Raw genomic sequence first — 27,253 nt, 5'->3', positions numbered from 1 at the left:
ATTATTTCTGAATATTTAAGACATCAAAGGGTTTATATTTAAGTTGTATCACACTTATTGGTGTGCACAGACCAATCAGAAACTGTGAGGCTGAGGTGTGCCCAATGAGATTGTCTGTATGCTGTCTAACCAGGGGATTGTATAGACAGACATCTATATAAGATGCATTTCACACACTCGCGTTTGCACATTACATGATCCAAAGAGCAAATAAGTGATACTAAATATGAGAGTTTATATTGCCTGACCACTATTTATACATTACCATTAATCAGAACATATACATACTTTAAATATCTCACTTACAGAATTGTAACAATCATATTTAATACTGAGAAAACCCAGACACCTGGTGAGCATAAAATAATACAAGATACAAACAGTATTTTTCCCAGCCTCTGTATCTCTCTTTATATAAAGCTTTGCTTCTGTACAAAAAGTCACGTCATGTGTTTGCTAACTAGAAACAACTTCAGGAAATAAACCTTTTTTTCAAAACCTGGAAAGATTTATTTAATCTCTAACAACTGAACCATCCACTGTTTTGTTTCCTTAGGTACCTTGTGCCACATATACAACTGGCGATACAATGTGCCTTGTTGGATCATGGCAAGCTCAATAATGTGGATTAATATGCAGTCTTACCGTAAATAATACTCTTGAGTGATGAAGCTATATCTGAGCAGAGCATCAAGGCATATATCCCCACTAGTTAGAAACTAGATCTGCCAACCAAAAACCTGAGCAAATGGAAATATATCATCAAAGCTTAGTAGGCTCCTACCACTTACGTACTCCTTGGCTGACCAGACATTAACACATTTCTATAGGTAGTCAGTGCTGAAGACATAACCATTATTAACCATCTAGTGTTTGTTCTGCCAGTGGTTATGGTAGTAAAAGTGATCACACTTGCTCAAGTCTAATTTCATTTCAGATTTGTAACTTTTCCCGGACACAACACAAGCATAGCAGTGATACTTTTTAGAATTTGTGACAGCTTCAAAGCTAAATATACAGTACATTATAGGTCAGGACATTTAGGTCAGGTTGACAGCTACAGCACAGCTTTAGCATGTGATTGTATATCACACTGCATATCAATAACATATATACAGAAGAGAAGGTATACCTTTACAGGCATTTTTTGTTCACTTAATCAAACATGAGATGCCTTAATTTATTGTGTTTTTATCCCTAGAATTGAATTCTTAGAGACCATTTTCACTGGTAGAAGGAGGCAGATTTGGCATACTTATGATAGCAGTGAAATGGTATTAAATATACATGGGACCTATTCCTGTGAGTATCATACCCACAATGCACCTTTTCTAACATTATTCTCATGTAGATATTTGCAGCCCATGTGCATTCTGTTTCTTAGGTTGTGGAGCAGATCATGTGGAAAACCACCATGAACCAATGTATTGCTTTATACCCACAACCTTTCTGAAATTCTTGATGGTCTTCTTGTCGTATGAATTTTTAACAGTAAAAGTCTCTGTCTTTGTTATGGTGAGGGCTCAAATTTGTGGCTTGCATTTCTTACCCAAGATAGGGGGTTTAAATGTCGCTCATGATCTTTGTCTGACTCTGGTTGACTTTGTGCTCTTTCTGGTTTGGGATTGGTGGATGGTGGTTCTGGTTGCTGCACAGACATAGTCCTACGAAGGTGATTTCTTTTTCTTAGAAATTCAGGCTGGGTGTGCAGGCCAAAACTTCCCTTTCTCAAGATCATTCTGGAATTGTTCTTCTTTGGACGGGAGTGGTGGCTAAATTCTAGTGATGCTAAGTGAGCAGCGTAGCCATCACTGACAAACTGAAACACCAAAGAAATATCAAAAGATTTTAAAAGTGTAAGATATACAAAGACTGATATTATTTACTGGTCCATTTAACACTTGTTAAATATTATATCTTGAGGTAGAAAGGGACTAAAATCTATCAGGTCAAACCTTACATAATAGGGAAGATAATCATAGGTTACAACTGGCAGATGGTACATTATGTGCAGTTGTTCTAGTGCCAGCGTTCTGTTCTTGCTGGTGGACGTTTGTCACAAAATGACCTTATCTTGACAAAGGTCCACAAATAGGACCTAACTGTTCACAACAGAACACTCCAATATTGGAGTAAGACTTGTGAGTACATCAGATTTTATGTGTTTTAACTGCTGTAGCAGCCACCCATTTTTATTTTATACGTTGCACCACCACTACATGTATGGAAAGAGAAAGGAGAGAAAGAAAAGGGAAAGGTAAAAAGGAAGAGAAAGGGAAAAGGAAAGGGAAGAATCTGACTTGGTTGCATTACATCTGTCACTGACTAAATTCTAAGGAATAACGTACCCCAAAAATGTGAGTAATGTTGTACATGTTTATTCCATTGACAAGTTCCATTGCATTTCCCTAAAAGAGCCTTCAGGTATTATATCTTTCAAAATTGTGTACTTTTTACCATAAAGTGCATTGTATTGTTTTTCAGTAATAAACAGAAGCAGGTTAGATGTTATATTGGTGCACTGTAGTACTAGCTGATTCTTCTGTGGAGCATGACGGCATCAATATGAGAGCTTCCAATTATACTGACCTGACATTGGTTCTGATATTTCTTAGCTGGACGTCCAACAATATAGATCTGAGGTGGGGATAATCCCAGAACACTGTACACAGAAATATCCTTCATGGAGCCATAGGCCGCACTGATCTTAATGTGACACTACATAAAAGTACATACATAAATTAGTACATAATTAGTTACAGTCTTATAATGTAACTCGGTACATGGGTGGCACTATCACTGATGGTAGTTACTTTTACAGTACCACTGCCTTCTAAGGTCTAACAATATTTCTGTACTAGGTCTCTCCATTGTTTTCTTTGGCTATATGCTATTACTAATCACTTGTTCTGCATTTAAACTCATTTTTGTGCTCATTTTTAGATATGTTTCAGCACCCTGACTCTGTGATTCTGACCCTGCAATTAAATATAATTCTGATTTCAATTCTGTTTGATCAGATATTTTCTGCCTTTAATAGTGCAGTGAGGGGGAATCACTTGTTATGTCTCTAATATTCCAATATATAAGTATAACCAAATACATCAATATAAGTCAGTATGATCTGGGAATCTTTGTTACCTCTTGCATCAGGTTGCGGAGGAATATTGTCTTCTGGCGCAATGGGTCATGCACAAGGCCATCAGAAAAGAAGATCATGCCCTGGGGAAAGTTGTGCTGAGATAGCCAGGAGACGACCCGCTGCTTCTGCATGTCCGGTCGACCCGTGATGTAAATTATTAGAAAACCCAAGTCCTGCCAGTGCCTAGAAAATACCAAGCGTGTACCAGTTATAAATACCTTGATCAATAAAAGTTAATGATTCTTAAATGTTAAATGAAAATTTACATAGTTACATAGGGTTGAAAAAAGACCAGTGTCCATCAAGTTCAAATCATCCAAGTAAACCCAGCACACCTAACCCACACCTACCAATCTATACACTCACATACATAAACTATAAATACAACCACTAGTACTAACTATAGATATTAGTATCACAATAGCCTTGGATATTCTGCTTGTTCAAGAACTCATCTAGGCCCCTCTTAAAGGCATTAACAGAATCTGCCATTACCACATCTCTAGGAAGGGCATTCCACAACCTCACTGCCCTCACCGTGAAAAACCACCTACGCTGCTTCAAATGGAAGCTCCGTTCCTCTAATCTAAAGGGGTGACCTCTGGTGCATAATTTATTATGGAACAGGTGAAAGAGGAAAAGGTAAGAGGCGTTGCCCAGTTTTCCCACCGATAGTCATTTTAGAAGTGACTTGTTACCACTAGCTTTATAAGAGTGAAGTTCCAGGAAACAGGTAATTAAATAACTATCAATAAATAAGGACATTTATATGGGATTTAATATCCTGAACTGGTTGTTCTTTTGGCTGGTGTGCAATAGTGAACCTGAAAGGGGTTGGTCACTTTCAAATTAACTTTTAGTATGACGCAGAGAGTGATGTTCTGAGACAATTTGCAATTGTTTTTTATTTTTTTATTATTTGTTATTTTAATTATTTAGCTTTAGAAGCTATCTGGATACTAAAGTCTCAATAACCCTAACAACGAGGGAGCAGTTTGATTAAGAGACTAGAATATGAATACAAGAATGCCTGAAAAGACAGATAAGTAATAAGAACTCTCTACAGGACCTAGTTCAGGTTAGTTAGTATAATTAGTCGCTCTGGGAGTGAGGCCCAAGATAGGGTTATCTAGCCAGGCAGTTTTAAGTCCCACCAAGGAGACCAGAGGGGTTAGTACCCTGCAGCACTTTTGGCTACTAGCGTTTTTCTGCTTGCCAAGAATACGCTCCACATGGCATTAGCCTAAGCAGAGACAGGTGGGAATGATTATGCTTACTTATAACCTCATTGATTGATTTGTTGGAGTTTTAATAAATGAAGTTCATGATGCAAGATCTATCTGTGATGCTCATAATCCTCTACATTCGCTACTACCTCGTGTTAAGTGTATACTCTTTTGTACTTGTCTAGCAGAGGCCTGGCGGAGTGAGCAGTAGAGGTAAAGTCTACCAGAGTATAATGGGGAGTTGCAGGGAGTTGCACCTCTATCTCTACTGCACACGCTGCCTGTCTGGTTTATACACAGCTCATGTACACACACACATGTCTCTTAAAGCCATCACTTACAAGTGTGCTACAGATGCATACAAAACCCCTCAATTTGTTAAACATGAAACTTATTATTTATTGTAAGAAAAAATGGCTATAAAGTAAAAATCAAAGATTTGCAACTTTCAGTATCACATCCACAACTAAAGAGATAATGCAACATAAGAAACAAGAATATAGGCTATATACCAAATAATGCTTTCTGCAAACTGGAAAATGAACCTTAATGCCTAAAAAATAATTCCTTGAGTTAGAGAGTTATTTCTCAGAAATATCGTATGTAGGTATGTAGACAGAGCAAGCTTCTAATACACCAGCCCCAAATTCTATTTAAGTGCAAATCAGGCTAATGTGCAATGCATGGGCTATTACAAAAAATAGTGTTTTCTGTGGTCCTAGAAGACTGAGTTGAATAAAGTAACTCAAAAGAATGAATATATTTATTTAGAAGTATAATGACATTTTATTGTACAGTACTGTTTTTAGGAAATGACTCTAAACTAGAATCTTCTTATTTCTCACTATGCCTATACAGGGTACTGTATGAAAGCTGGAATATTACTGAGCTCAGGTATTTACAATGGGAAGCAACATTTTGGGAGCCTTGTATTGCAGGAATCATTGTGTTAAACACAATATATTTGCAAATGGTAATGCACAGTTACTTTTTATTTCACAAACTGGTGGCATGTGCAAAAAACACCCATAGACTCCAATGTCAGCAAAAAAAAATAACCACAAAAACGCCTGTTGAATTCAGTGCATTTGCCAAATGTTTTACAGTTTTGCAAGTCTTTGGACAAAACGTAATGTCGCCATTACATTTCAGCGTAATTTCACGAAGAAATAGCAGTTGAGGGGAATTGTGGAAGCCAAGGCGAGATCAGCCAAGGCCGAGAAAACTTTCAGAGAGGGTCGAAAAGGCAAAACCACATGTGACTGCAAAGGACCTGCAAGAAGGTTTTGGTGACACGGGAGTGCTGTTGTACTGTTCCTCAGTGCAGCTATGCTTGCAAAAACATGATCCACATGGATTCATCAGGAAGATGACTTTCCTGCAACCTCATCACAAACATCAACATCTGGGTTATGCAAAACAGCAGCTAGATAGGCCAGAGGTCTTTTTGATAGTGCTGTGGGACTGAAGTCAATATTAAATCCTCTGGCCACAATCTCCAAAGGTTTGTTTGGAGAAAAATATCAGCATTTGATGAAAAATACCTTGCCAACTGCTAAACATGTGGGTGGATCCACTTTGGTTTGCAGTTGTTTACGGAAAACACTGTATGTGTAAGACTATGAAGATTTTCATTCATCCAGGTCATGGTATATCTAGTATAAATAAATCTAAAGCAACCGGACTTGTTAAGTAATCACTAAAGATGTTTCACTACTCATCCGAGCCGGGTTACATTGAAAGAATATCCAAAGTATCATGCAACTCTTCAATACAGGTGTTACTTGTTAGAGTTGCATGAATGGATGTGTGAAGAGTTCTGAAACTGCCGGGGTACAGATGTTAGAACAGCATTGTATGTAGCAGACAGATGGTGTCAAAGTCTGCCCTGCCTCTGTTTAGGGATGTTTTCTCCACTTTGACATGAATGGCCTCTTTTACACCTCTTTCAAACCAGCGGTCTTCTTTGTCCAAAATTTGGACTTTGCTATTTTCAAAGGAGTGTCCCTTGTCTTTTAGGTGTAGAAATACAGCAGAGTCCTGGCCTGTAGAGTTTGCCCTCCTATGTTGAGCCATTCGCTTGTATGTGTAAAGGGAAGAATGGATTTCCCTAAAAACCAGCATGTTCTGGATGCCAATGTGAAACAGTGGGCCAAAAAGAGCTGAAGCAGAAAACGGGATGGTGTCTACAACAAGGCAATGATCCTAAACATACCTCAATGAGCTACTTGAAAAATAGCAAGTGGAAGATTTTGGAATGACCCTCAGTTCCCTGACTTCAACATCAATGAAAATGTGAGGGGAGATCTAACATGCAAGATGGCCCAAGTAAATCTTGAAATTAGAAGTGATCTGCAAGGAAAAGTGGGCAAACTTCAGGAACTGAAATAACAAAAGGTTTTTACAAACTGTGATTGGTGCCAAAGGGGGTATTACCAAACACTTACTAGGGTGTCCAACCTTTTGCACAAGCCACAATTACTATTCTCTTATTTTAAAGGAAAGGTTAAATCACCAAGAAAGCCAAAAGTTAGGCACCCCCCAGTGATTATGATCTCATACCTGAAACCCCGGGCTGGTGCTCCTGTTAGCAGAAAAATGCATCTACCCGGGGAACTTCTGAGCGAGCTTCACTGAGCAATGGTTTGCTTCCTCTTCTACCCTCATCAGTGGCTCCGGGCACAGCAGAGTAAAATAGCTGTCTTTTTGTTTAAAGTTCTGCTCTTCACTGTACTGTGCATGCACCCAGCATGAAGAAGCAGGAGGAGGAGGATCATTTACTCGCAGGTATCCCAGGCTGGAGCAGTTTTCTGCTAATGGGAGCACCAGCCCAGGGTATCAGGTAAGTGATTACAATCTGTAAGGAGCCCCTGGCGCACCTACACGTGGAGCCCGGGGACTGGTGCACATAGAGGTAAGGGTGCATGCTGGCCCCCGGGCTCCACATGTAGGTGCGCTCATGTGCGCGTCCGGTTTCGCTGTATTCCAGGTAGGTGCGTGCGTGCATGCACAATGACATTTGGCGTTGCGTCATGGTGTCAGAGGACACGCTGATGTCACCTTTGGCGGCAAATTTGAATTTATATTCCGTTTCTCTGCTTGTTTCAATTGCCCAAGCTGTTTCTGTGTACCTGGTTCCTAGCTTAGTTCTATTTGCGATTGTTCTACTGGTTTTGACTTTGTCTTTGCCTGACTTTTGATTTCCGACTCTTCGTTGCTACTGACCTTTGCCTGACTTCGACTTTGTTTCCATCCTGACAATCCCAGCGCAGGGGCTCCAGGGCCCCTAAAGGGTGTCGGTGAACACTGGGCTTGGCAGGGCTCTCCTGTTTCACCTAAGAGGTTATCCCTGGCAGTTATGGGCTCCTATACATTACAGTCTGTAACACAATCACTGGGAGGTGCCTAACATTTGGCAATCTTTGGCAAGCTGGGAGCCATAAAAATCTCTAGGATCCACATCCAGTTTCTAGGCCTTTAATTGGAAAGCTGGTTTAGGATTTTCACTGAATACATCAGACGTAAGATCTAATGGGCACCAGATAAACTGGTGCATGATAGATAAAACTGACACATGGCAATCCAACTTTATATATAATGCTCCTTTAATAATGAGGCATTTTTATCAGATGTATACTTTTCTGTTATTTTGATTTACCTGACAACATCCACTGCTCCAGCTCGTACCTTGGGATCACTTCCCATTATGGAGACACTTGCTGCAAAAGAGCCATCTATGCTGAAGACCACACACTCCATGCCTGGGGGGAGCACAGTAAGGTAGCTTTGTGCACTGCTCTGGTCACCCCTGTGTAAGCATAAACACAACCTAACATTAATCTCACAAGCAATTATCTTGTGCCTATTTTATATATACTCTTTAACGCAACCTGGTAAGCATGGTTCCAAAAGTTGAAACAGAAATAAACAGAGCGCTGTTGTTGGACAAGGGGGGACTCAGCATGAATATCACTCAGGGTTAGATTTGGGAAGAGTAATTATTTGCACTCCTATATATCCAGCTTGAAGATCAAGGTTAAGATCTGAGGTAAACACTTATTTGATGTATTATATACTGTATGGCCCAATGACTGATACACTGATTCTTCTATATCTGTATATTTATTATTAACTAAGGGGGGGTCTAATGTAATCACTCCAACATCCAACTGGGAAAGTCTGACAACAAATGCTTTTTAAATGTCTTTTATGCACAAATTCAGCTGCAAATGTTTCATAAATAGTTAGTTTTAGGGTTTAACATTTTTTAACTATTTTTTTGCCAATTGAAGCTGCTGACTCAGCAGCTTATTTACCCATGTATGGCTAATGCTACACAGGGCTGATCCTCAACTCGTGTGTAAACACTCTCTGCCTCAGTCTGTTTGCAGACACATGTCGATTTTGACACCAAAACACGTTAGTATGCTTTTCAGTCGAAAATTCATCCTGTGTATTTATTATATGTTTGTATTTAACTATGTAGCACCACTATTGTAAGCAGTACTTTACAAGCAGAGGCGTTTCTGGCAAACAAAAAGGGGGTGTATCTGTGTACAGACACAGGAGATTGTGGTTTTGATAGAAGGGGCTGTTGTCAGAACATGCACTGTATATATTGCTTTTATTTAAAATAAAATCTCACCTGACAACCATCTTGATTGGGTAAACTCCCACACCGAGTCTCTTGTCTTTTGGAACACTGTAAGACACCCGGCCACTACTGTTTGATATCTCTGTTTCAAAGTACACCCACCTGCCAGATGATGGCTCAGTCATGATAAGGACGTCCACCTGAAATATACAAACAACAGGATGTATTCAAATAGGGAAGGAATATATTTTGATGGACATTTTTGGACCACTGTAGAGATTCAATGGCCACCTTATACAACGTAGTAGGGTTGAAAATAAAGAATTAACTTAGCAGAAAAGCTAAAGACTGCTGTGGTACAACCATAACTATTTTAAGTTATTTCGGTTTTCCTAAAATTTCTGCATTTTATCCATCAAAGTAGGAGCCATTACAGAGCTAGCTGTCTGGCACTAATTTTGCTGCTTTTTGGCCAAAAATGCAAATTGTGAAAAAAATATTTCATCACTGCCTAAGCCACAGCGTATGAATGAAACAGAAAGACTAATTATTTCACTGTACTTTGTGCCAAATTTAATATGCAGGGATTAAAATGACAAAACATTATGAATGCTGGCTAAAATTGCTGCTGGTCACATCTGCACCATTTCATTTTGATCATATCACTATGTGGGAGTATTCAGTTTCATACGTATGTTAGAATACAAACTCCTACATTTTATATTAGGTTTGTCTCACTTAATTAAGATCTTTCAGAGTCAGCACTAAAATATTAAACAACCAACTGCCAAACCGTATGTACCGTGTGTGACCCTATGAGAGATAATAGTCTCCTTTCTAGCGAGGCACTTGCTAATATACTGTCTATGTGAGACCTTAAGGTTCCTTATTTTATTATTTTATTTTTATGGAGACCTTATAGATTTTATGGTTTTGGCCTTACATAAGGACCAGTTTGTTTAAGTGGGTAGTCCTTTATATTTCTTAAAAGCTTAAAAGTCCCCTAAAACTGTGAATTTACACAGATTTGTATTAATTTGAATATTAGTAATTATTTAAGGGTATGCACTCCTTTTATACCTCCCCCCATTACAGATGAGGGCCTTGGTTAGCATTTTACAAAGACTGCTAACTACTGACGAGTAAAGCACAGAGGTCTACACTGACATGTACTGGTAAACCTTATAAATACAATTATGTATAATTCCTGACTTATACAAAAGTAAAAGATTTTTATACAATTAAATAAAATCATACAAAAGTTTGCAGAATTTGAAAATCCATTTGATTCCAGCAATATTCTCTTGCATATCATGATCATGTCAAAAAACACAATATTTTATGTCTTGTCCTTTTACAAATATTCCCTAATCGTATATTTGAGGTGCAGTGACTGTGCAGAGAAAACCATGTAATTCAGAGATTCTGGCTCTTACTGGGAGAGATTTGCTTGGAACAGTTTTATGCATGTTTGTGGCCATTGTCCTGCTGGAAAAGAAACCCTCTTGCTTCCAACCTTAAGCCAAATGGGTGGGCATGCTTAGCTCTGATTACACCCAATATCCCTGTTTCCTTTCCTTATCTTTCTAGGAGGTTTCTTACTCTGTACTTTAACACTACAATTTGTCCAATTTTTTTGTGTAATATTTATAAATACAAATATGTTTTCTAGGATAAAGTGACAAGAATGAATTGGGCTTTCACTCAAATGTTTATCAATGCCCATCTATCATCAATCAATTTTTCAGAACAGAGCTGTTAAACCTGGTTATTTTTCAGGTACGATGGGTTATAGTAAAATTGTGATATCAAACAAATAAGTCTGTTGAGACCTTGATCAGACTGGGGGGGTCATAAAATGCGCTTGAGGTACAATGGGTCTCCAGTTAAACAGCACTATTTTAGAACATTTTGGGAAGCACTGGGGGTTTTACTGGAGTTTCTACATTAGAAGGTCACCATGTGCTTCAGTTGCTTAACTTCCATTCACTACACTTATGGCATGATGTCCAGAGATTGGTCATATGCTTTGTAATTCTTCGTTAATCTTAAATTATTATATAGGTAGTTGTGTTTAATAGCACATTCCTTTAGTAATGTCATTTAATTTACTACAGAAACAGAATTAGTTCTTGTGAATACAAATATAGAGGAAGAAAAACAGCACTGATGGTGGATCCAACAGATGTTCATAGTTCATAGGTGCCCAAATAAAAGATTGTGATTTACCATAGATACTGAGTATTGCTCACAAACTGTTTAATTAGGACAGCCTTATGGGTACTTAAAATGGTCTGTATATGGGTGTGGTTCATTTAAATAGAACACTATGGGGCTGATTTACTAACCCACGAATCCGACCCGAATTGGAAAAGTTCCGACTTGAAAACGAACATTTTGCGACTTTTTCGTATGTTTTGCGATTTTTTCGGATTCTTTACGAATTTTTCGTTACCAATACGATTTTTGCGTAAAAACGCGAGTTTTTCGTATCCATTACGAAAGTTGCGTAAAAAGTTGCGCATTTTTCGTAGCGTTAAAACTTACGCGAAAAGTTGCGCATTTTCGGCGTAACTTAACCTACGAAATGCGCACTTTCGCGTAAGTTTTAACGCTACGAAAAATGCGCAGCTTTTCGCGTAAGTTTTAACGCTACGAAAAATGCGCAACTTTTTACGCAACTTTCGTAATGGATACGAAAACTCGCGTTTTTACGCAAAAATCGTATTGGTAACGAAAAATTCGTAAAGAATCCGAAAAAATCGCAAAACATACGAAAAAATCGAAAATACCGATCATTACGAAAAAAACGCAATCGGACTCCATTCGACCCGTTCGTGGGTAAGTAAATCAGCCCCTATGGGTTTACATTTGGTGTAATGTAATGTAATGTCACATTTTCTATTGCATTGCCAGACTTGAGGTAGTAATACTAACATGTACTAACGTCTCTAAAATTAAATCCCAAGTTGGTAAAGTCACCCTTGTTTTAAGTGAAATCTTTTTTTCTTATACAGTATTTTTTTGAATATATGGGGTTAATTGTGGGATAAATTGTATTAAGCAACTTATCCAGCCAAATCCTTGTATTTTGTGAGATATGCATTTACCAAATAAATGTAATAACATTGTTGCCGTATCAAAGTTGAATCACTTGAGCCCTAAGTTGAACCAGGAAATTCAATTATACCCATCATGAGCTTCTTAATTAAATAAGACTGGACCTTGAGTTTTAGAAAGAACACACAGGCCCTGACCTGGGGATGAGGGATAGACTTATGATGGTGCAGCAGGCTGTCCCTCTTTATAAATATGAGTTTTATATTTATAGATATGAGCACAATGACAAAAAAAAATAAACATAAAACTTCACATTACCTTTATTATCACAAACATTTGATCTGATACAAAGCAATCAATCAGAACTAGTTAGTAATGTATAACTGTTGTGCCTTACCTTTTCACCAGTCAATGCAACCATGTCCAATGGGCCATACATAAAACGACCAACCAAGACTTGGGGGCCTCCTTCCACAGCAATGACATCATTGGCTCTGTGATTGGCTGTGACATTCTGAAACAATAGCCATATTTCCCAAAATATAAGCAATACAAAGGAGCATTTTTATTTATTTTTTGTTCTTTGTTGGAATTATGAGATATTTTAATCAGTGATTTGAATTGGGCCTAATGTGAAACTCTTTTATAGCTCTTTAGCAATTCACATTATTGTTTAGTCATAACCTCAGTAGTTCTCTCTGTCTGCCTGTATTTGACCTATTCCGTGTGTAGCCAGGTGCTAGTACATGTGCTGCCTGGCTCCCAATATATATACAAACAACTACTGGGGGAAAAACACTATTTAATATTTGTTTCTCTTCCATTAACACTGCAATGAACATTTCCAATTTGTTTTGAGCACAAGAGATGATGCTGCAGCATCTATAGAGGCACAGCTGAATTGCTGGGAAGAAATAATAAAGGTTACCAGCAAACTCAGATAAAGCTGTTTTATTCATTGCTGCCGCTCTTATATCAGAAGCCTTGCTTTACTGGCTCTTTCTGATTAGAAGAATATGAGTGCACTGTTGACAGGAAAAACATTCGGCACAATGTTAAAAGAGCAGCTACACTCTCTGGAAAGGGCAAATGCCAAGGCTGCTTAAGCAAAACCTTTATGTTTGATCAGCTGAAGCATAAATTTATAAAATTCAAACCACATCCATGAATTCTGCAGTCACCAATACAACATCAAATTGCTATCCAGAAAGTTCTGAATTACAGGAAGGCCATCTCCCATAGACTTAATAAGCACATCTCTGTAATAATAAAGCAGTACCTTGCATGTGATCCCGGCTAAGATATCATTAATCTTTATTGGAGGCAATAGTGTTTAGTGGGTTTAGTGTTTAAACGATTTTTCAGTTGACTTAAGGTATGAATTGGATCTTTCCAAATTATGGAAAGATCCTTTATCCAGAAAATACCGGGTCCTGAGCATTCTGGATAACAGGCCCTATACCTGTATTTTGAAAATATGCGTAGTAGTTTAGCTGATACAAGAATTAGCGTTATTTCTGTACAGCCTGGAGTATACACTTTCCCCTAATATTGTCACCAGTTACCATGCTAATTATTGCTAAGCTCAAATAAATGCAGATATCCTTGGTTGCTATGTAAATTACTCTCCTTGTTTCCATTTGTAGTAATTAATAGCAGGCATTTGTTGTAACTTTTTTGGTAGACGAATTGTAATGGAGCTGCCCAACTGCATACATCTAGTGTGTGGCTCTATTACAGTTCCTGTATTGGAGAGACCTTGCCGGTATTACGGAAGACTTGCACCACCAGTGCAGTGACGTAATTAAGTATTAGGGTGTGCTGTTAAGGTTATTTTGTTTGCACTATAACTTTTTTGGTGACATAAGAGTTTTAAAAGTCACTAAAACTCAATGCTTTCTTTAACGGGGTATAGTAGATGTAATGAAAAATCTATGGCCTTTTCATCTATAGCTTGAAGAAAACATAACTAGGCCACACAAGCTGAATTTCTGGATATCTAATTAATTAATCCTATATGTGGGGTTTGAGGAACCAAATCTAGTTGCTCAGTTGACTACAGGTCAAGTTTGGAATTGGCCAGACACCCCATTCATGTGAAGTCACTTATCAGCCTAGTTTTCTGTCTAATCTGTTGAACTGTGGTGCAATAACATTGAATTTGCTGATTGGGGACACTCTTTGACTCCTATGCTAGTCATATCATGTTAATGCAACTGTAAACACCCTACTTTTCCGTTCCATTATCTTTACGATCCCTCCTATTCTTTCTCAAGCAACTGCTGAAATGCTAATCTACGCCCTTATCCTATACCATGTAGACTACTGTAACCTACTACTAACCAGTCTACCAGCACCCATGTTTTTCCCCTGCATTTAATCTTTGAACTCCAGTGCTAGAATCCTTCTGCTACACCTAAAATGCTCATCTGGGGTTCCACACATGGTTTGAATCAGAAGTGATAAACTGAATGAATAATTGGCTTTTACGTGACCTCCGTGTTCATTTGCAATTTGGATACTTTTTGCTGCCCACACCCTGAATCAGGCTTTTTCCTTAGATTACATTAGATCATGCCCTCACTGCTCAGCTATACCTCAATCTATTTTGTTTTGATAGGATTTTCATACTTGGCTGATTCACATAAAGGATTTAGGAAGAAGTAAGGAGGATTATAGACACAACCAGAATAATGACAAACAAAAGCTACAATCAGCCAGCAAAGATAAACACCTAGAAATGCACAGACACCAGGGCTGGAAGCAAAAATCCTAAAGCAAAAATGTAAGACTACATTCTAAATTCTATTAGAAAAATACAAATGAAAAGAAAAAAGATGGTATAATGGCTTTTTCAATTTACAAAGTAAATTGTATTGTAAAATGTATTAAAATTAGGAAATATTTATTATTAGCCACACTCATTAACATATGTTCTTGGATGGTAATAAAGATATCAGCAGTTCAATAAAATAAAAGCAAATCTAGATATTAATCGGCTGTTTAAACTAGTGGGAGGGCATACTGGCAACTTGCTTGAAGATAAGTAATCCTTCAGAAAATATATACAATTGCTCAGGGTGCTTTTCCAAGGTTTACTTATCATTTAAAATAACAGTAAGCACAAAGTGCAGATATGGGGGCTGTAAGCTTGTTTCACATCTCTTACAGAAATAGTTTGGTAAAATACACATGAAAAAGTTCAACAGAATAATTTAAATGAGTATTTAATAATTTATATAAATCCTGTGATTATCTGCCTTTCAGATGTTCCAGAGCCATTTTTCCGTAACTACCCATCCACTTGAGATACGTCCCCACAAAATAGAAAAAATCAAAGTATTCTTCAGATGTACAAGAACTTATTATAATAATAGTTTTCATAAAGTAGCTTGTTAAGGCTGAAAAATGTACTTCTGGCATATGCAAAATGAGTTCTGCTACAGTCCTATCTATGGTATTTTGTAAAAGACTTCATCATTTATAGAAATGACATTGCTAATACTGTGGGGTAGAGCTCGCTGCACTTTAAGGATTGATTTTATAGAGCTGGTGTGCTATTATTAAGACAATGTTAGGGAGGAAACACAGAGATTAAAAACACACCTTTTCCTGAAAAAAAGAGAGCAAGTAAACCTCCAAGAAATAAAGGGCTAAAGGGTGTAGAATTCCCTTACTCAATTTCATTATGTTGCTGAAGAAAAATTTTGTTATCGAGCAATTAGTATTTTAAAAGGATTGATTATTCACCTTAAAATGGTGGACAGTGTTGAGTGTGACACCTTGAAACAGTAGAACATTTTGCATAAGGCTAATTATTTACTTTGAGCAGGAGAATTATTTAACTTGGTGAATTTGTCATTACTTAGGGGGCAGATGTAGTAATGTGTGAATCCCAGTGGAAGTGCAAGGCTTAGGAGCTGGTTAAGGAATAGTAATATGAAGAGAACTTAAAGTATGAGCCTATTTATTCCAGTTACAGGGATACATATCCACAGGGCCTGCCTGCTCTCTGTCAACCACCATTCTGCCTGTCAAGTCCACCTTCACACGGTCTCAGAGAGCTCACTCTCCTTCCATCTTCCTCAGTTCCCACACAACCACCTTGCAGGCGAAAACAAACACTGCCAATTCCAACAGTCAGTTTGCCTTCCTCTAGTGAGACAGTGCTAATTGAACCCCCTCGCTGGGATGGTTTCTCTGCTAGAAGGCCAGGAGTTGATAAGGAGCTTAATTTCCAGACTTAGTGGAGCTTAGCTATATAATGAACTAGTGGTCCATTAAACGTTAATGTCAATGCAATTGCATCAATAGGCTAATTTATTCAATTTAATCAAAATTCAGTCAAAGATTAAAACAGTTTGAAATCCTGTAGGAATTACTAATTCAATCTTTGATAAATCTGCCCTTTGGCATATCTAGCATATATAATTTTTCAAGGCTTGGGTGAGTGGTGACAAGAGTGGTGTTAAGTTGAACTTATCATTATAATGGAATAAAATGTTTATGCCAGGAAATCATTACACAACCCGTACTGACATCTATTTTTTTAATGTGTACACATTAGTGCCATGGCACTAGTTTAACTGTCTTTCTAAATTTGACATTATTAATGCCAACAATATGTTGTTAGTAACACAAAAAAAACTGACACCAACTCCAAATTTATTGATTATGGTAGTTGTAAAATACACTTTCAAAACCATACTAATAGATAATGCAGACCAAACTTGCTAAGAATTGGTCTATTTGTAACATGCTAATAGTTAATTTAAAGGTAACCATGAACAAGACATGAGCTTATTTAATTTGCCTAGGCAGGAAAGGTACATGAACACTATCTGAATTTTCCAAAATAGATATTTTTTATACAGGCTTATTCCACAAATTGAATGGACCCACTGATACTCTGTCTCTGTTCGCAAAGAGCAGTTCCCAACATCCCATTCTTCTTTAGGCTCAGAGTGTAATGCAACCCCTCCCTCAACTTGTTACATTTTTAAATCGTGGCTTCTGGGACTTTGCAGAAAATCTATGCACAACTCACTATGGAAAGCAGAGGGACCCTGCGGAAGTCCCTGATTCACTACTTCCCAATGGAGTAAGTTGAGGGAAGGGCTGCATTACACTGTGAGCCTAAGGGGGATCGCTATGTGGTTTAAGATTAAGATTAATAACATGATTTCTTTTCGATCTGTGGAATCAGGCTTGTCTGTGCAAAAACATAAATGTAAATGTATATTTACTTTTGGAGGTTTGGACAGTGTTTATGCACTTTATCTACATAAGCCCAACTGAATGAGCTCAATTCAAAGTGGGGGTCTATTTTCCCTTTAAGGGATGTGAATTTAATGTAGCATTTTATCTTGCAATACAAATTCCTGTATAATACACTTCCACTTTTGCCCGCAATGAGTAATGAGTTGTAAAGTGCCTTGTGAGTTGCCCAAAGTACAAGGGACTACCTACTCCTCCCTTAACAGGAACACTAGGTTGAAAAAAGAGGTAAATGTATGGAAATATTTTATAGCAGACTTGAAACATACACGCAACTTGACGTGGTTTCTCTTCCGAAGCCATTTCTCTTGACGGCTGGAGGGGCTCATGTTCATGCAGTCGATGCCTTCCTTTTGCTGGATCTGTACACTCTCGTATCTCATCAACTGCAGGAAAGAAAATTAAGAGCATGGAAACATAGTTATATCCCCATTCACGATAAGCAAATAAGGGTTTGAGCCTTAGGTGAAAATGGATAATTAAATACTGGAGCCAGGCAGTTGTTGGACTGGCAGATAATAATGAAAACCCTCAAGCATTTAAGTAAATGAAAGTCAAATTAAACAGCTGGAAAAAAACCTTGGTAGGCATACATGGCCAAAACAAGCCCTCCAGCTACATCGCAGTGATCAAACACAGTCCCTGCCATGTTGCCCTGTAAAATAACATTGGTTGTCACACTCACCGCAGTTATATTTATACTAAGATTGTAATTTTTAAAATGTTTTCCTTTCTCCATGGTTATAGCATTCTTCTTTTTCAAAAGCATTATCTGATGGGACACTGGCAGGAGGAAGGGGCACCATTGGGCACATTTATTACCTGTGTATCATTGCCATAGTACCCATTAGGAGCACCTGTGAATGTAAGCGTGTTTCTGAAATACTGTATTTATCACTGGCCTAAGGAAGACATCAAGTTTAGAGTTTTGTACCTTGTACCAGATGCAGTAACCAGCAAAAGGGGTCACAGTGCAGTAGATCTGCAATTGGACCTGGCACAAGTGCTATGTGCATGGTGCACTGATGGGTACAGATCTCCTGTAATCATTGGCACAGTCCTTGTTCCCAGTAAAACAAAATTAGACCTTTACTGGCCATTGTTATCATATAGCTGTCTACATAAAATCACAAATATATTTATTTTGTTTTACTATCTATTGATACTATAATTTTTATTAATTTTTACTTTAATAATACGCATAACAACTACAATGTTCACGTTTCCAACATTGTCAAAGAGAAAAGAAAAACATAATAGCTAAATAATTACAGATTTCAAATGGTAGCTCCCATTTCTATATACAATAGAAATAATAAAAAGAAGACAGACAGATCTAAAGAGTATCTGGTCTAGAGATATTCTTCCATATTTGTTGAGCTACCTGTATATGCCCTATTAAGGGTACAATTTATTTTTGGTGTTTTAATACATATACAGGTATGGAATCCCTTATCCAGAAACCTGTTATACAGAAAACTCCAAATTACGGAAAGAATCCATTTTAAGCAAATAATTCAATTTTGTTTTTAAATGATTTCCTTTGTTGTTTGTTGTGATAAAACAGGTTCTGTACTTGTTTCCTACTAAGATATAATTAATCCTTTTGGGTTTATTCAATGTATACAGTGGCTTGCAAAAGTATTCGGCCCCCTTGAACTTTTCCACATTTTGTCACATTACAGCCACAAACATGAATCAATTTTATTGGAATTCCACGTGAAAGATCAATACAAAGTGGTGTACACGTGAGAAGTGGAACGAAAATCATACATGATTCCAAACATTTTTTACAAATAAATAACTGCAAAGTGGGGTGTGCGTAATTATTCAGCCCCCTGAGTCAATACTTTGTAGAAGCACCTTTTGCTGCAATTACAGCTGCCAGTCTTTTAGGGTATGTCTCTACCAGCTTTGCACATCTAGAGACTGAAATCCTTGCCCATTCTTCTTTGCAAAACAGCTCCAGCTCAGTCAGATTAGATGGACAGCGTTTGTGAACAGCAGTTTTCAGATCTTGCCACAGATTCTCAATTGGATTTAGATCTGGACTGTGACTGGGCCATTCTAACACATGGATATGTTTTGTTTTAAACCATTCCATTGTTGCCCTGGCTTTATGTTTGAGGTCGTTGTCCTGCTGGAAGGTGAACCTCCGCCCCAGTCTCAAGTCTTTTGCAGACTCCAAGAGGTTTTCTTCCAAGATTGCCCTGTATTTGGCTCCATCCATCTTCCCATCAACTCTGACCAGCTTCCCTGTCCCTGCTGAAGAGAAGCACCCCCAGAGCATGATGCTGCCACCACCATATATGACAGTGGGGATGGTGTGTTCAGAGTGATATGCAGTGTTAGTTTTCCGCCACACATAGCGTTTTGCATTTTGGCCAAAAAGTTCCATTTTGGTCTCATCTGACCAGAGCACCTTCTTCCACATGTTTGCTGTGTCCCCCACATGGCTTGTGGCAAACTGCAAACGGGACTTATGGTTTTCTGTTAACAATGGCTTTCTTCTTGCCACTCTTCCATAAAGGCCAACTTTGTGCAGTGCACGACTAATAGTTGTCCTATGGACAGATTCCCCCACCTGAGCTGTAGATCTCTGCAGCTCGTCCAGAGTCACCATGGGCCTCTTGGCTGCATTTCTGATCAGCGCTCTCCTTGTTCGGCCTGTGAGTTTAGGGGGACGGCCTTGTCTTGGTAGGTTTATAGTTGTGCCATACTCCTTCCATTTCTGAATGATCGCTTGAACAGTGCTCCGTGGGATGTTCAAGGCTTTAGAAATCTTTTTGTAGCCTAAGCCTGCCTTTAAATTTCTCAATAACTTATCCCTGACTGTCTGGTGTGTTCTTTGACTTCATGGTGTTGTGACCTCCCATATTCTTCGTAGACAACCTCTAGGCCGTTCAACAGACAGCAGATTTGTACTGACATTAGATTACCACACAGGTGCACTCTATTTAGTCATTTAGCACTCATCAGGCAATGTCTATGGGCAACTTGACTGCACTCAGACCAAAGGGGCTGAATAATTACGCACACCCCACTTTTGCAGTTATTTATTTGTAAAAAATGTTTGGAACATGTATGATTTTCGTTCCACTTCTTCACGTGTACACCACTTGTATTGGTCTTTCACGTGAATTCCAATAAAATAGATTCATGTTATTGGCTGTAATGTGACAAAATGTGGAAAAGTTCAAGGGGGCGAATTACTTTTGCAAGCCACTGTTAAGTGCTTTTTAGTGGACTTGGGAGATCCAAAATACTGAAAGACCCTCTTATCCAGAAAACCCTTGGTCCCAAGCATTCTGAATTACAGATCACATGCTTGTATATATTTTCTGCTAGTAATTTCTGTTACCTGTCTCAGAATAAAGGCCACCACGTCAGTGGATTCCCAGTAGCTGGCATGGAAAAGGTGCGGCAGTGCTACGGTGGGGAAGGCAGTGAGTACATCAGGGCAGTACAGAGCGTAATCAATGCGCTTGCTTCCCCACCAGTTTGCTGTAACTAGGAAAAAAGAAAGATAATTTTAAATGCAATTGTTGTTTATAGTATAACTTAAGACCATTTGAAATCTACATATTTATGATCACACTGGTGCTCAAATGGTAAATCTTTCCATAATTCATGTGACAAACATTAAACATTCTCTGCATTGTGAGCTCTTGTGCACAGCCCCTCCTTTATTTTTTATTATTATGTTAAAAGCACAGTTTTACCAAATCCCATAACAACAGCGCAGTGGAATATGTTCGCTGAAAGACATGGGTAATAATTGCATTGAGAATAAACAATAACATATTAAGTGTGCTAGGAATTCAGCAACTGCCCACTGATAGGATCTAATCACTGCATGTTTCTAATGAATGCCTGCATCTCTGCTAATTTATGTCCCTTTTATTCCTGCCTTAGAAAGGAAATTTGTATCTCCTGGCATCCATCTATTAATATTGACATTATTTGTGTGTCATTTGTCCTGGCAATTAGTGGTAATGTAGTGAAATGTATTGATGCTTCAGAAATGGATTAAAGGCAGCCTTGTGGGAGCGCTGGAGAGTAAGACAGATTTTATTGATTCCACTATGACTCTTGTCTGTGTTTTTTTTCTTCTGTCTATAAAAGTCTAGGGCCTTTGTGGTCAAATTGTCCATTAACTGTGGCCCTTGGTCAATAAATCTCCCTCGGAGTGTCATTTAGATTTTTTAATGCTATTTCATATGATCTAAGGGTTTTTTAGTTCATAAATAGCAAACAAGGTATGAATCACTGCAATATATTCAGATACTCGGGAGCAAGTGATCTTCAACAAAGATTTGCAGATAGTATAAGTATACTCACCTATGAACTTATACACAGTTCCACATAATTCAATATAAATGAAAAAAACATAGCTAGGGGTCCATTGTATATATTTGTTTCAGGCTCCTACTAATAATTTGATTATTAGTGCATAGCTGGAGTGTCAGAAAGGAAACTTTAGGCCCAGTGCATATAAACATGATAAATCCAAAGTGAGCAGCAATGAAAAGGAAAGGGCCTGTACATATTATCTGATTATATAAAACAAGCTATTAAACATGCTCAAGTAATTAAAATAATTACACCTGTGTAGATGGAATTCAGATAAATACTGCTCTATGTGTCTTTGCTTGCGAGAAAGTGAATTAACCTCATACTCCTCCTTAACAAGGTCGCCTATCAGAACGTCACAGCTGACTTACCCTGCCCCTTCACTGTATGATAGGCAAAATATCCTATTAAGCAGTAATTGCTAGCAGTTTCATTGCCAAGCTATATATTTAATTAGCCTATGAGAAAATGACCTTTTGAGTTTGTTTAGCTCCATGTGACATATATTGTATGAGCCCTGTGCTGCACAGCTACCACAGGCTAAAAGGTTTTAATCATTTTTATTACTTATGGTTTCTATGGAATCTAACTGACATGTTATAGAAATGTGCACTTGTAATGGCAGGTTGTAATACTGTCAGAATTTCTCGATCACTGGGACCAAAAGCAACAAAGGAAAAGCCTCCATAGGTTTCCAGCCACTAAATCTAACATATGCTTCTCTTTTCTTTAATGTTTGTTTGCACACACACCCACACATGCCATATTGCTGTTTAGATTCTTTTTTATTTATATTAGTACAGTGCCACATGGCTGCCAGGAACAGGAAATTTAATGGCACAGTACCAGAAGGGTCCAAATATTAGGCAAAAATGAAGGCAGGAGGTGCACTTTATATGATCAAAAGTCTTGGACAGACCAGGCAGGTCCAGGCTGGCAATCTGTGGATTCAGGCAAATGTCAAAAGGGCTGCTATAAGATGCCATAGACAGTCACTTGTGGGGATTGTTTGGGCCTCTGGGTACTTGAAATGCCATGGCCTATTTTGAATCTCAGTTTGGGCCTGAGGCCAGGAATCAATAACCAGAAATTCAAGCAGAATAAAGTGCAACCAGGTAAAGTGCAGGATGAGAACTACAATCAGTCAAGGCTAAAAAGCAGTGTCTTAATTTTAAATTCTGGTTTGGTTCCAAATGTGGTGCTGTGATGTCATGGTAGCGTGCCCATAATAATGCCATTGTTTCAGCACTGGGACTAATGACACCAGCAATGTCCACATCACTGTAATGATGCCAGGGACTGGGATTGGGACAATTTGGCACTGTAAAGAGATTGTACTACAGGAGAGCCAGCCAGCCTAAAACAATGGAAAGACTAAGTATGTCAGTAACACATTCACAGAAGTTAGAGAAAAGAAATCTAGAAAGAAATATTAATGCTTTAATTTCCAATTATTTCTAAGGAAAATAAAGCAATAATGACATACTTGCCTTTTAAAGCGTTCCTCTACCCATAAACTGGTTTTTTTTTGTGTAAGGGAAGAAAATGTAAATTCTTGGCAAGATTTCAATATACATTAATGAAATATTTTCAGTGGTTTTAAAGTGATTAATAAATGTTGTTGCAGGTGAAAGCAGTGTGTAGCCCTTTCTGTTCTCTGAGCCAGGTCTTCGCCAGGTCTTTTAATCAGCTTTAATCAGTTGACTTTTGTTTCAGGAGCCAGGAGAGCAGGGAATGTAAACAACTATGCAAATGCTGATTTAAATAGCAATTTCATTACTCTTACATTTACATTTAACGTCATGCAAAATACAGCTTTTGGTTGAAGGACCTTGTTAATTTATCTTCCTCTCTTTTTGTCATCCAGCTTGTTTGTCAGTGGTCAATATCCCTTTCCCATTGAAAGCTGGATGTTGCTTAAGCAATTAGGATCTCTCCTACCATGGCCCTTACACAGCCAAGTAAGTAAGATGCAGAAGTATAACAGACAACTTACTGTTGGCAATCTTTGCTGAAGGCAAGCTTTCTGAAGACCCAGACATCTCGCTGCTCATGCTCACCAGGCTCGACCTTCTGGCTTTCCTCTGTGTTGGGGTTGACAGGCTGGCCAGTGGAGAGGTATCAGCAGAAGCTGTGTTATTGGGCGTGCCTTGTTCTACAAACGCAGCACTGCAGGCTTGGATAGCATCCACTGCAAAATTTAAAGCACACAGTGGTTCAGATCTATTTGGTATGTTCGTTATACTCATCTACAGTTTTAATGGCAGCAGCCATACCTTCACTAATAGTTCTATTTTCTATTCTTGATCATCCATCAATTGCTCAACTCTAGCATCCCTTTACTCCACACCTTCTTACCACTTTTTCCATTGCACCCTGTGCTCGCCAGCACTCTTCACTTTCATGTCTGAGATAAAGTACAAGTTGGGGAGGGTTAGTTATAGTGGCACCTATGTGACTCTACCGCCCGCCCCTCTTGAATACAATGCTGACAAATATATCTTGGAGTGCATTTTGAAGTGCAATTGCCTGCAAATATTTTTGAAAGTGAAGAGCAGGGTCCAAAAAATGTAAAAAAAAAATGTCAATTTGTATAATTTGTCACAATCTGAACCCTGCAATGCACTTTATAAATGAGGCATGGCATTTCAGAACACCATCTGTGCTGCACAATGCTGCTGTGCCAGTTGTGCCCTGATTAAAATTGATTTATATAAACTAGTTTATCTGCTACCCTAGTATTAAACCATTAATACTGCTAAACTTTTATACAGGTCAAAGAACATGAGCCATGAATATCCTGTATATTATAAACTTATAAACAGTGCTTAGTGATGTCATCATTTATAATCATTTATAATTTGTGTCAGGTGACTCAAAGACTTGTGTATTATAATAAATAAAGTACCACTGTTGAAAAATATGAGGATATGAGAAGTCACCTTGGATTTCCGCGACCTGTATGAAACCTTTGTGCTTTTATATGGTTATGGAACTCCTGGGTGACTTATAATATCTTTTATTTTACATAAGGTGATATTTTATTTACAATATAATATACTTGTGTTTTACAGCACAACACATTTTTTGTATAATACACGTTTCAATGAATGATTTGATACAAATGACATCATTAAGCACATTTATAGCTGTTGACATCACAAAGCCGTAAAGGCAGGTATCTGGGTTTTATTTAAAACTCACAAAGACAAAAAATGTTTTATTTGGCGAGTAAACAAAAACACTTCTATACATCATACCGCAGCCCTGCAAAAAACCTAATAATTTAGCGATTTTGTTGCCCTCTATGGAAAAATAAGAAGATGACAAATTTATAAAGGTGCATACTTTTGCTCTTGCAAAAGGAATACTAAACTTTAGAAATACTAAACTAAAAATTATTATTATTATTGTTAATATGATTGGTTTCAGTGGAGGCATTTCATAGTAGTGAGCTGTTACACTGTGTACAAGTCTGTGTCACTTTTCCTGTGAATGAGCTATCCAAATACCATTTTACTTGTAACAGTATTTTTGGATGTCTTTGGATATTGTAGTTTACAAAGGATGGGCCTAAGGTTAATCTCATTCAGTAGACCCTGTGCCATGTTCTCAAACATGATGATGGTGGTCTCTTTAACGGAGAACTAACTAATATCCACATGAAAAAATGGAGTACTCATGGGACTTATGAATGAGTGAAAAAGTTTTTATTCATTTGTAAACATTTCAGTCCTGCTAAGAGGACCTTTCTCAAGAGGACTTTTTCTCTCTTGAAAGGAGGAACGAGATGTTTTATTTATTCGTAAGTCCCATGAGTATTCCATTTTTTCATATGGATATTCATTCTTCTTCGATGCACCTAGGCCATTTTTCCCTATATTGGCAGTGTGTTCCAACCATTTGTTTGTTATATCTATATATATATTTATCTGTATGTATGTATTTATCTCTCTCTCTATCTATCTGCTTATCTATCTATCTATCTATCTATCTATCATCTATCTATATCTATCTATATAGAGCAGGGGTGGCCAGACTTTTTTCCATCCGCGATTGACCGGGGAATGCAGAATGCGGAAGTGCGGCATGAATGCATACGTACACTATGCAGCGTACATATGCATTCACTCAGCACTTCCGCATCCCCGGCTTCATCGCGGTCCACCAGAAATCCATGGGGGATTGACCGGTGGACCGCAATCGACGTATTGGCCACCCATGATATAGAGGTTCTACCATCTGACTCATCCTGCTATACTATGTAGAGGATATGGCTAGTCAAATAAATAATACATCAAATGAGCAATATTTTATTGTAATATGAAATCCTGTGTGTCTGACGAGATTTGTATATTTGTATACTATGAGTTAAATGGCAGTTGCCCGGCTCAGATGCTTGTCACAAAGAATCACTTCTCCATCAGTCAGAGCTGATGGGATGAGGGACAAAACCTAATAGCACTATACTGGCTGGGCTGCTGCAGTGGTGATGGGATAATAAAGAACAGAGTTCTTTTTAGCGCAGAATGTGAAGGTAATGTCACTTTCCAGCGGCAACCAACTTCATTATGCATTGGCCTAGTCACAGATAAAAGAATGTTTTAGTGGAAAAATATACCCAGGTTCAATGAATACCAATTCTTGTCTCAATTCCATTATCCAAGATGCTATAAAAAGCTTTGACTGAAGGAAAATAACACTCCTAGCTTTCAGCAATATCATCAGCGCCCCTTCATTGTGCACAGCATCTCTGGCTCTATCTATGTCTGCATTACGGGAAGGACCAGTTCCCATTCGTACAGCTGCTTTACAAACCATGCGGAACAGACTTTTCTCAGGCACATAAATCCCTGCATTACAATTAGGTTCTCATTTAGAAAATATAAGGTTTCCTAATTCTATAGTACTGATATTGGTAAATGATAAGAAAGGAATAATTAATATCCCTCTTCTACTTAGGTCGGTGACCTTGGTATAATGAACCCCGTATTATTAAACAGGTTGTTCGCATTCCAAACACTTTTCTTTGTTCGGTTGGTTTCAGATAGTACACCAGAAATACAGACAATTTACATTTGCTTTCTATTTTTTATTTTTGACTGTTTTTCTAATGTTGAGGTTTCATTTGTCACCTTCTCATGTCTCTCTGCAGCAGATCTGGGGGGGCTCCAGCTTAAAAAATGGCTGGAGCCCCAAACATTGCCTGTTTTGTTGGCACAATAAACACTTTATACACATGATTCAGTGTGTTGCAGCGTGTTGGATTTTAGAGATATAATTAGTCCTTGGCAGTGGGCTCAGCAGTCAGCACCCGATGGTAAAACAAGTGCTTGATATAGGTGAGCATTACCAATTTATGTTGAGAATGACTGTTTTAATGTTATCATTAGTCGATACATTTCTTACCCTTGGCAAGAAAACCATAATGAGCATAATCTCTGAGTTTTATTAAAAGCAGTTCAATTTGATATGATAGTTCCTGACATCCCACAGATGCTGCTGAGAAATGTATCAACTAATGCAGCAAATTGTAACATTTCACCTGGACCTGAATTACTGAGCTGCCAGACTGAAACACCAGAGACTGTAAGAATAAAC

The 27,253-nt window shown here is 38.1% G+C and overlaps 1 protein-coding gene across 1 annotated transcript in view; it reads right to left on the bottom strand.

Annotated features, from left to right (window-relative positions):
• Nucleotides 1-37: 37 nt before the first annotated feature.
• Nucleotides 38-27,253, bottom strand: part of pitpnm3 (PITPNM family member 3) — a 269,381-nt gene continuing 242,165 nt past the window's right edge. The window contains exons 11-19 of the mRNA XM_031896774.1: nucleotides 23,649-23,843; nucleotides 20,661-20,809; nucleotides 17,569-17,685; nucleotides 12,420-12,536; nucleotides 9,014-9,162; nucleotides 8,027-8,176; nucleotides 3,142-3,325; nucleotides 2,590-2,718; nucleotides 38-1,819 (exon numbers count right to left, since the gene is read on the bottom strand). Of these exons, the coding sequence (XP_031752634.1) occupies nucleotides 1,511-1,819; nucleotides 2,590-2,718; nucleotides 3,142-3,325; nucleotides 8,027-8,176; nucleotides 9,014-9,162; nucleotides 12,420-12,536; nucleotides 17,569-17,685; nucleotides 20,661-20,809; nucleotides 23,649-23,843 (1,499 nt within the window). The 3' untranslated portion in view covers nucleotides 38-1,510. The remainder of the gene's footprint in view (nucleotides 1,820-2,589; nucleotides 2,719-3,141; nucleotides 3,326-8,026; nucleotides 8,177-9,013; nucleotides 9,163-12,419; nucleotides 12,537-17,568; nucleotides 17,686-20,660; nucleotides 20,810-23,648; nucleotides 23,844-27,253) is intronic.

This window comes from Xenopus tropicalis, chromosome 2, assembly GCF_000004195.4.
Source record: "Xenopus tropicalis strain Nigerian chromosome 2, UCB_Xtro_10.0, whole genome shotgun sequence".
Taxonomy (NCBI): domain Eukaryota; kingdom Metazoa; phylum Chordata; class Amphibia; order Anura; family Pipidae; genus Xenopus; species Xenopus tropicalis.
The sequence above is the reverse complement of the archived record's forward strand: the minus strand, read 5'-3'. Positions and strand labels throughout refer to the sequence as shown.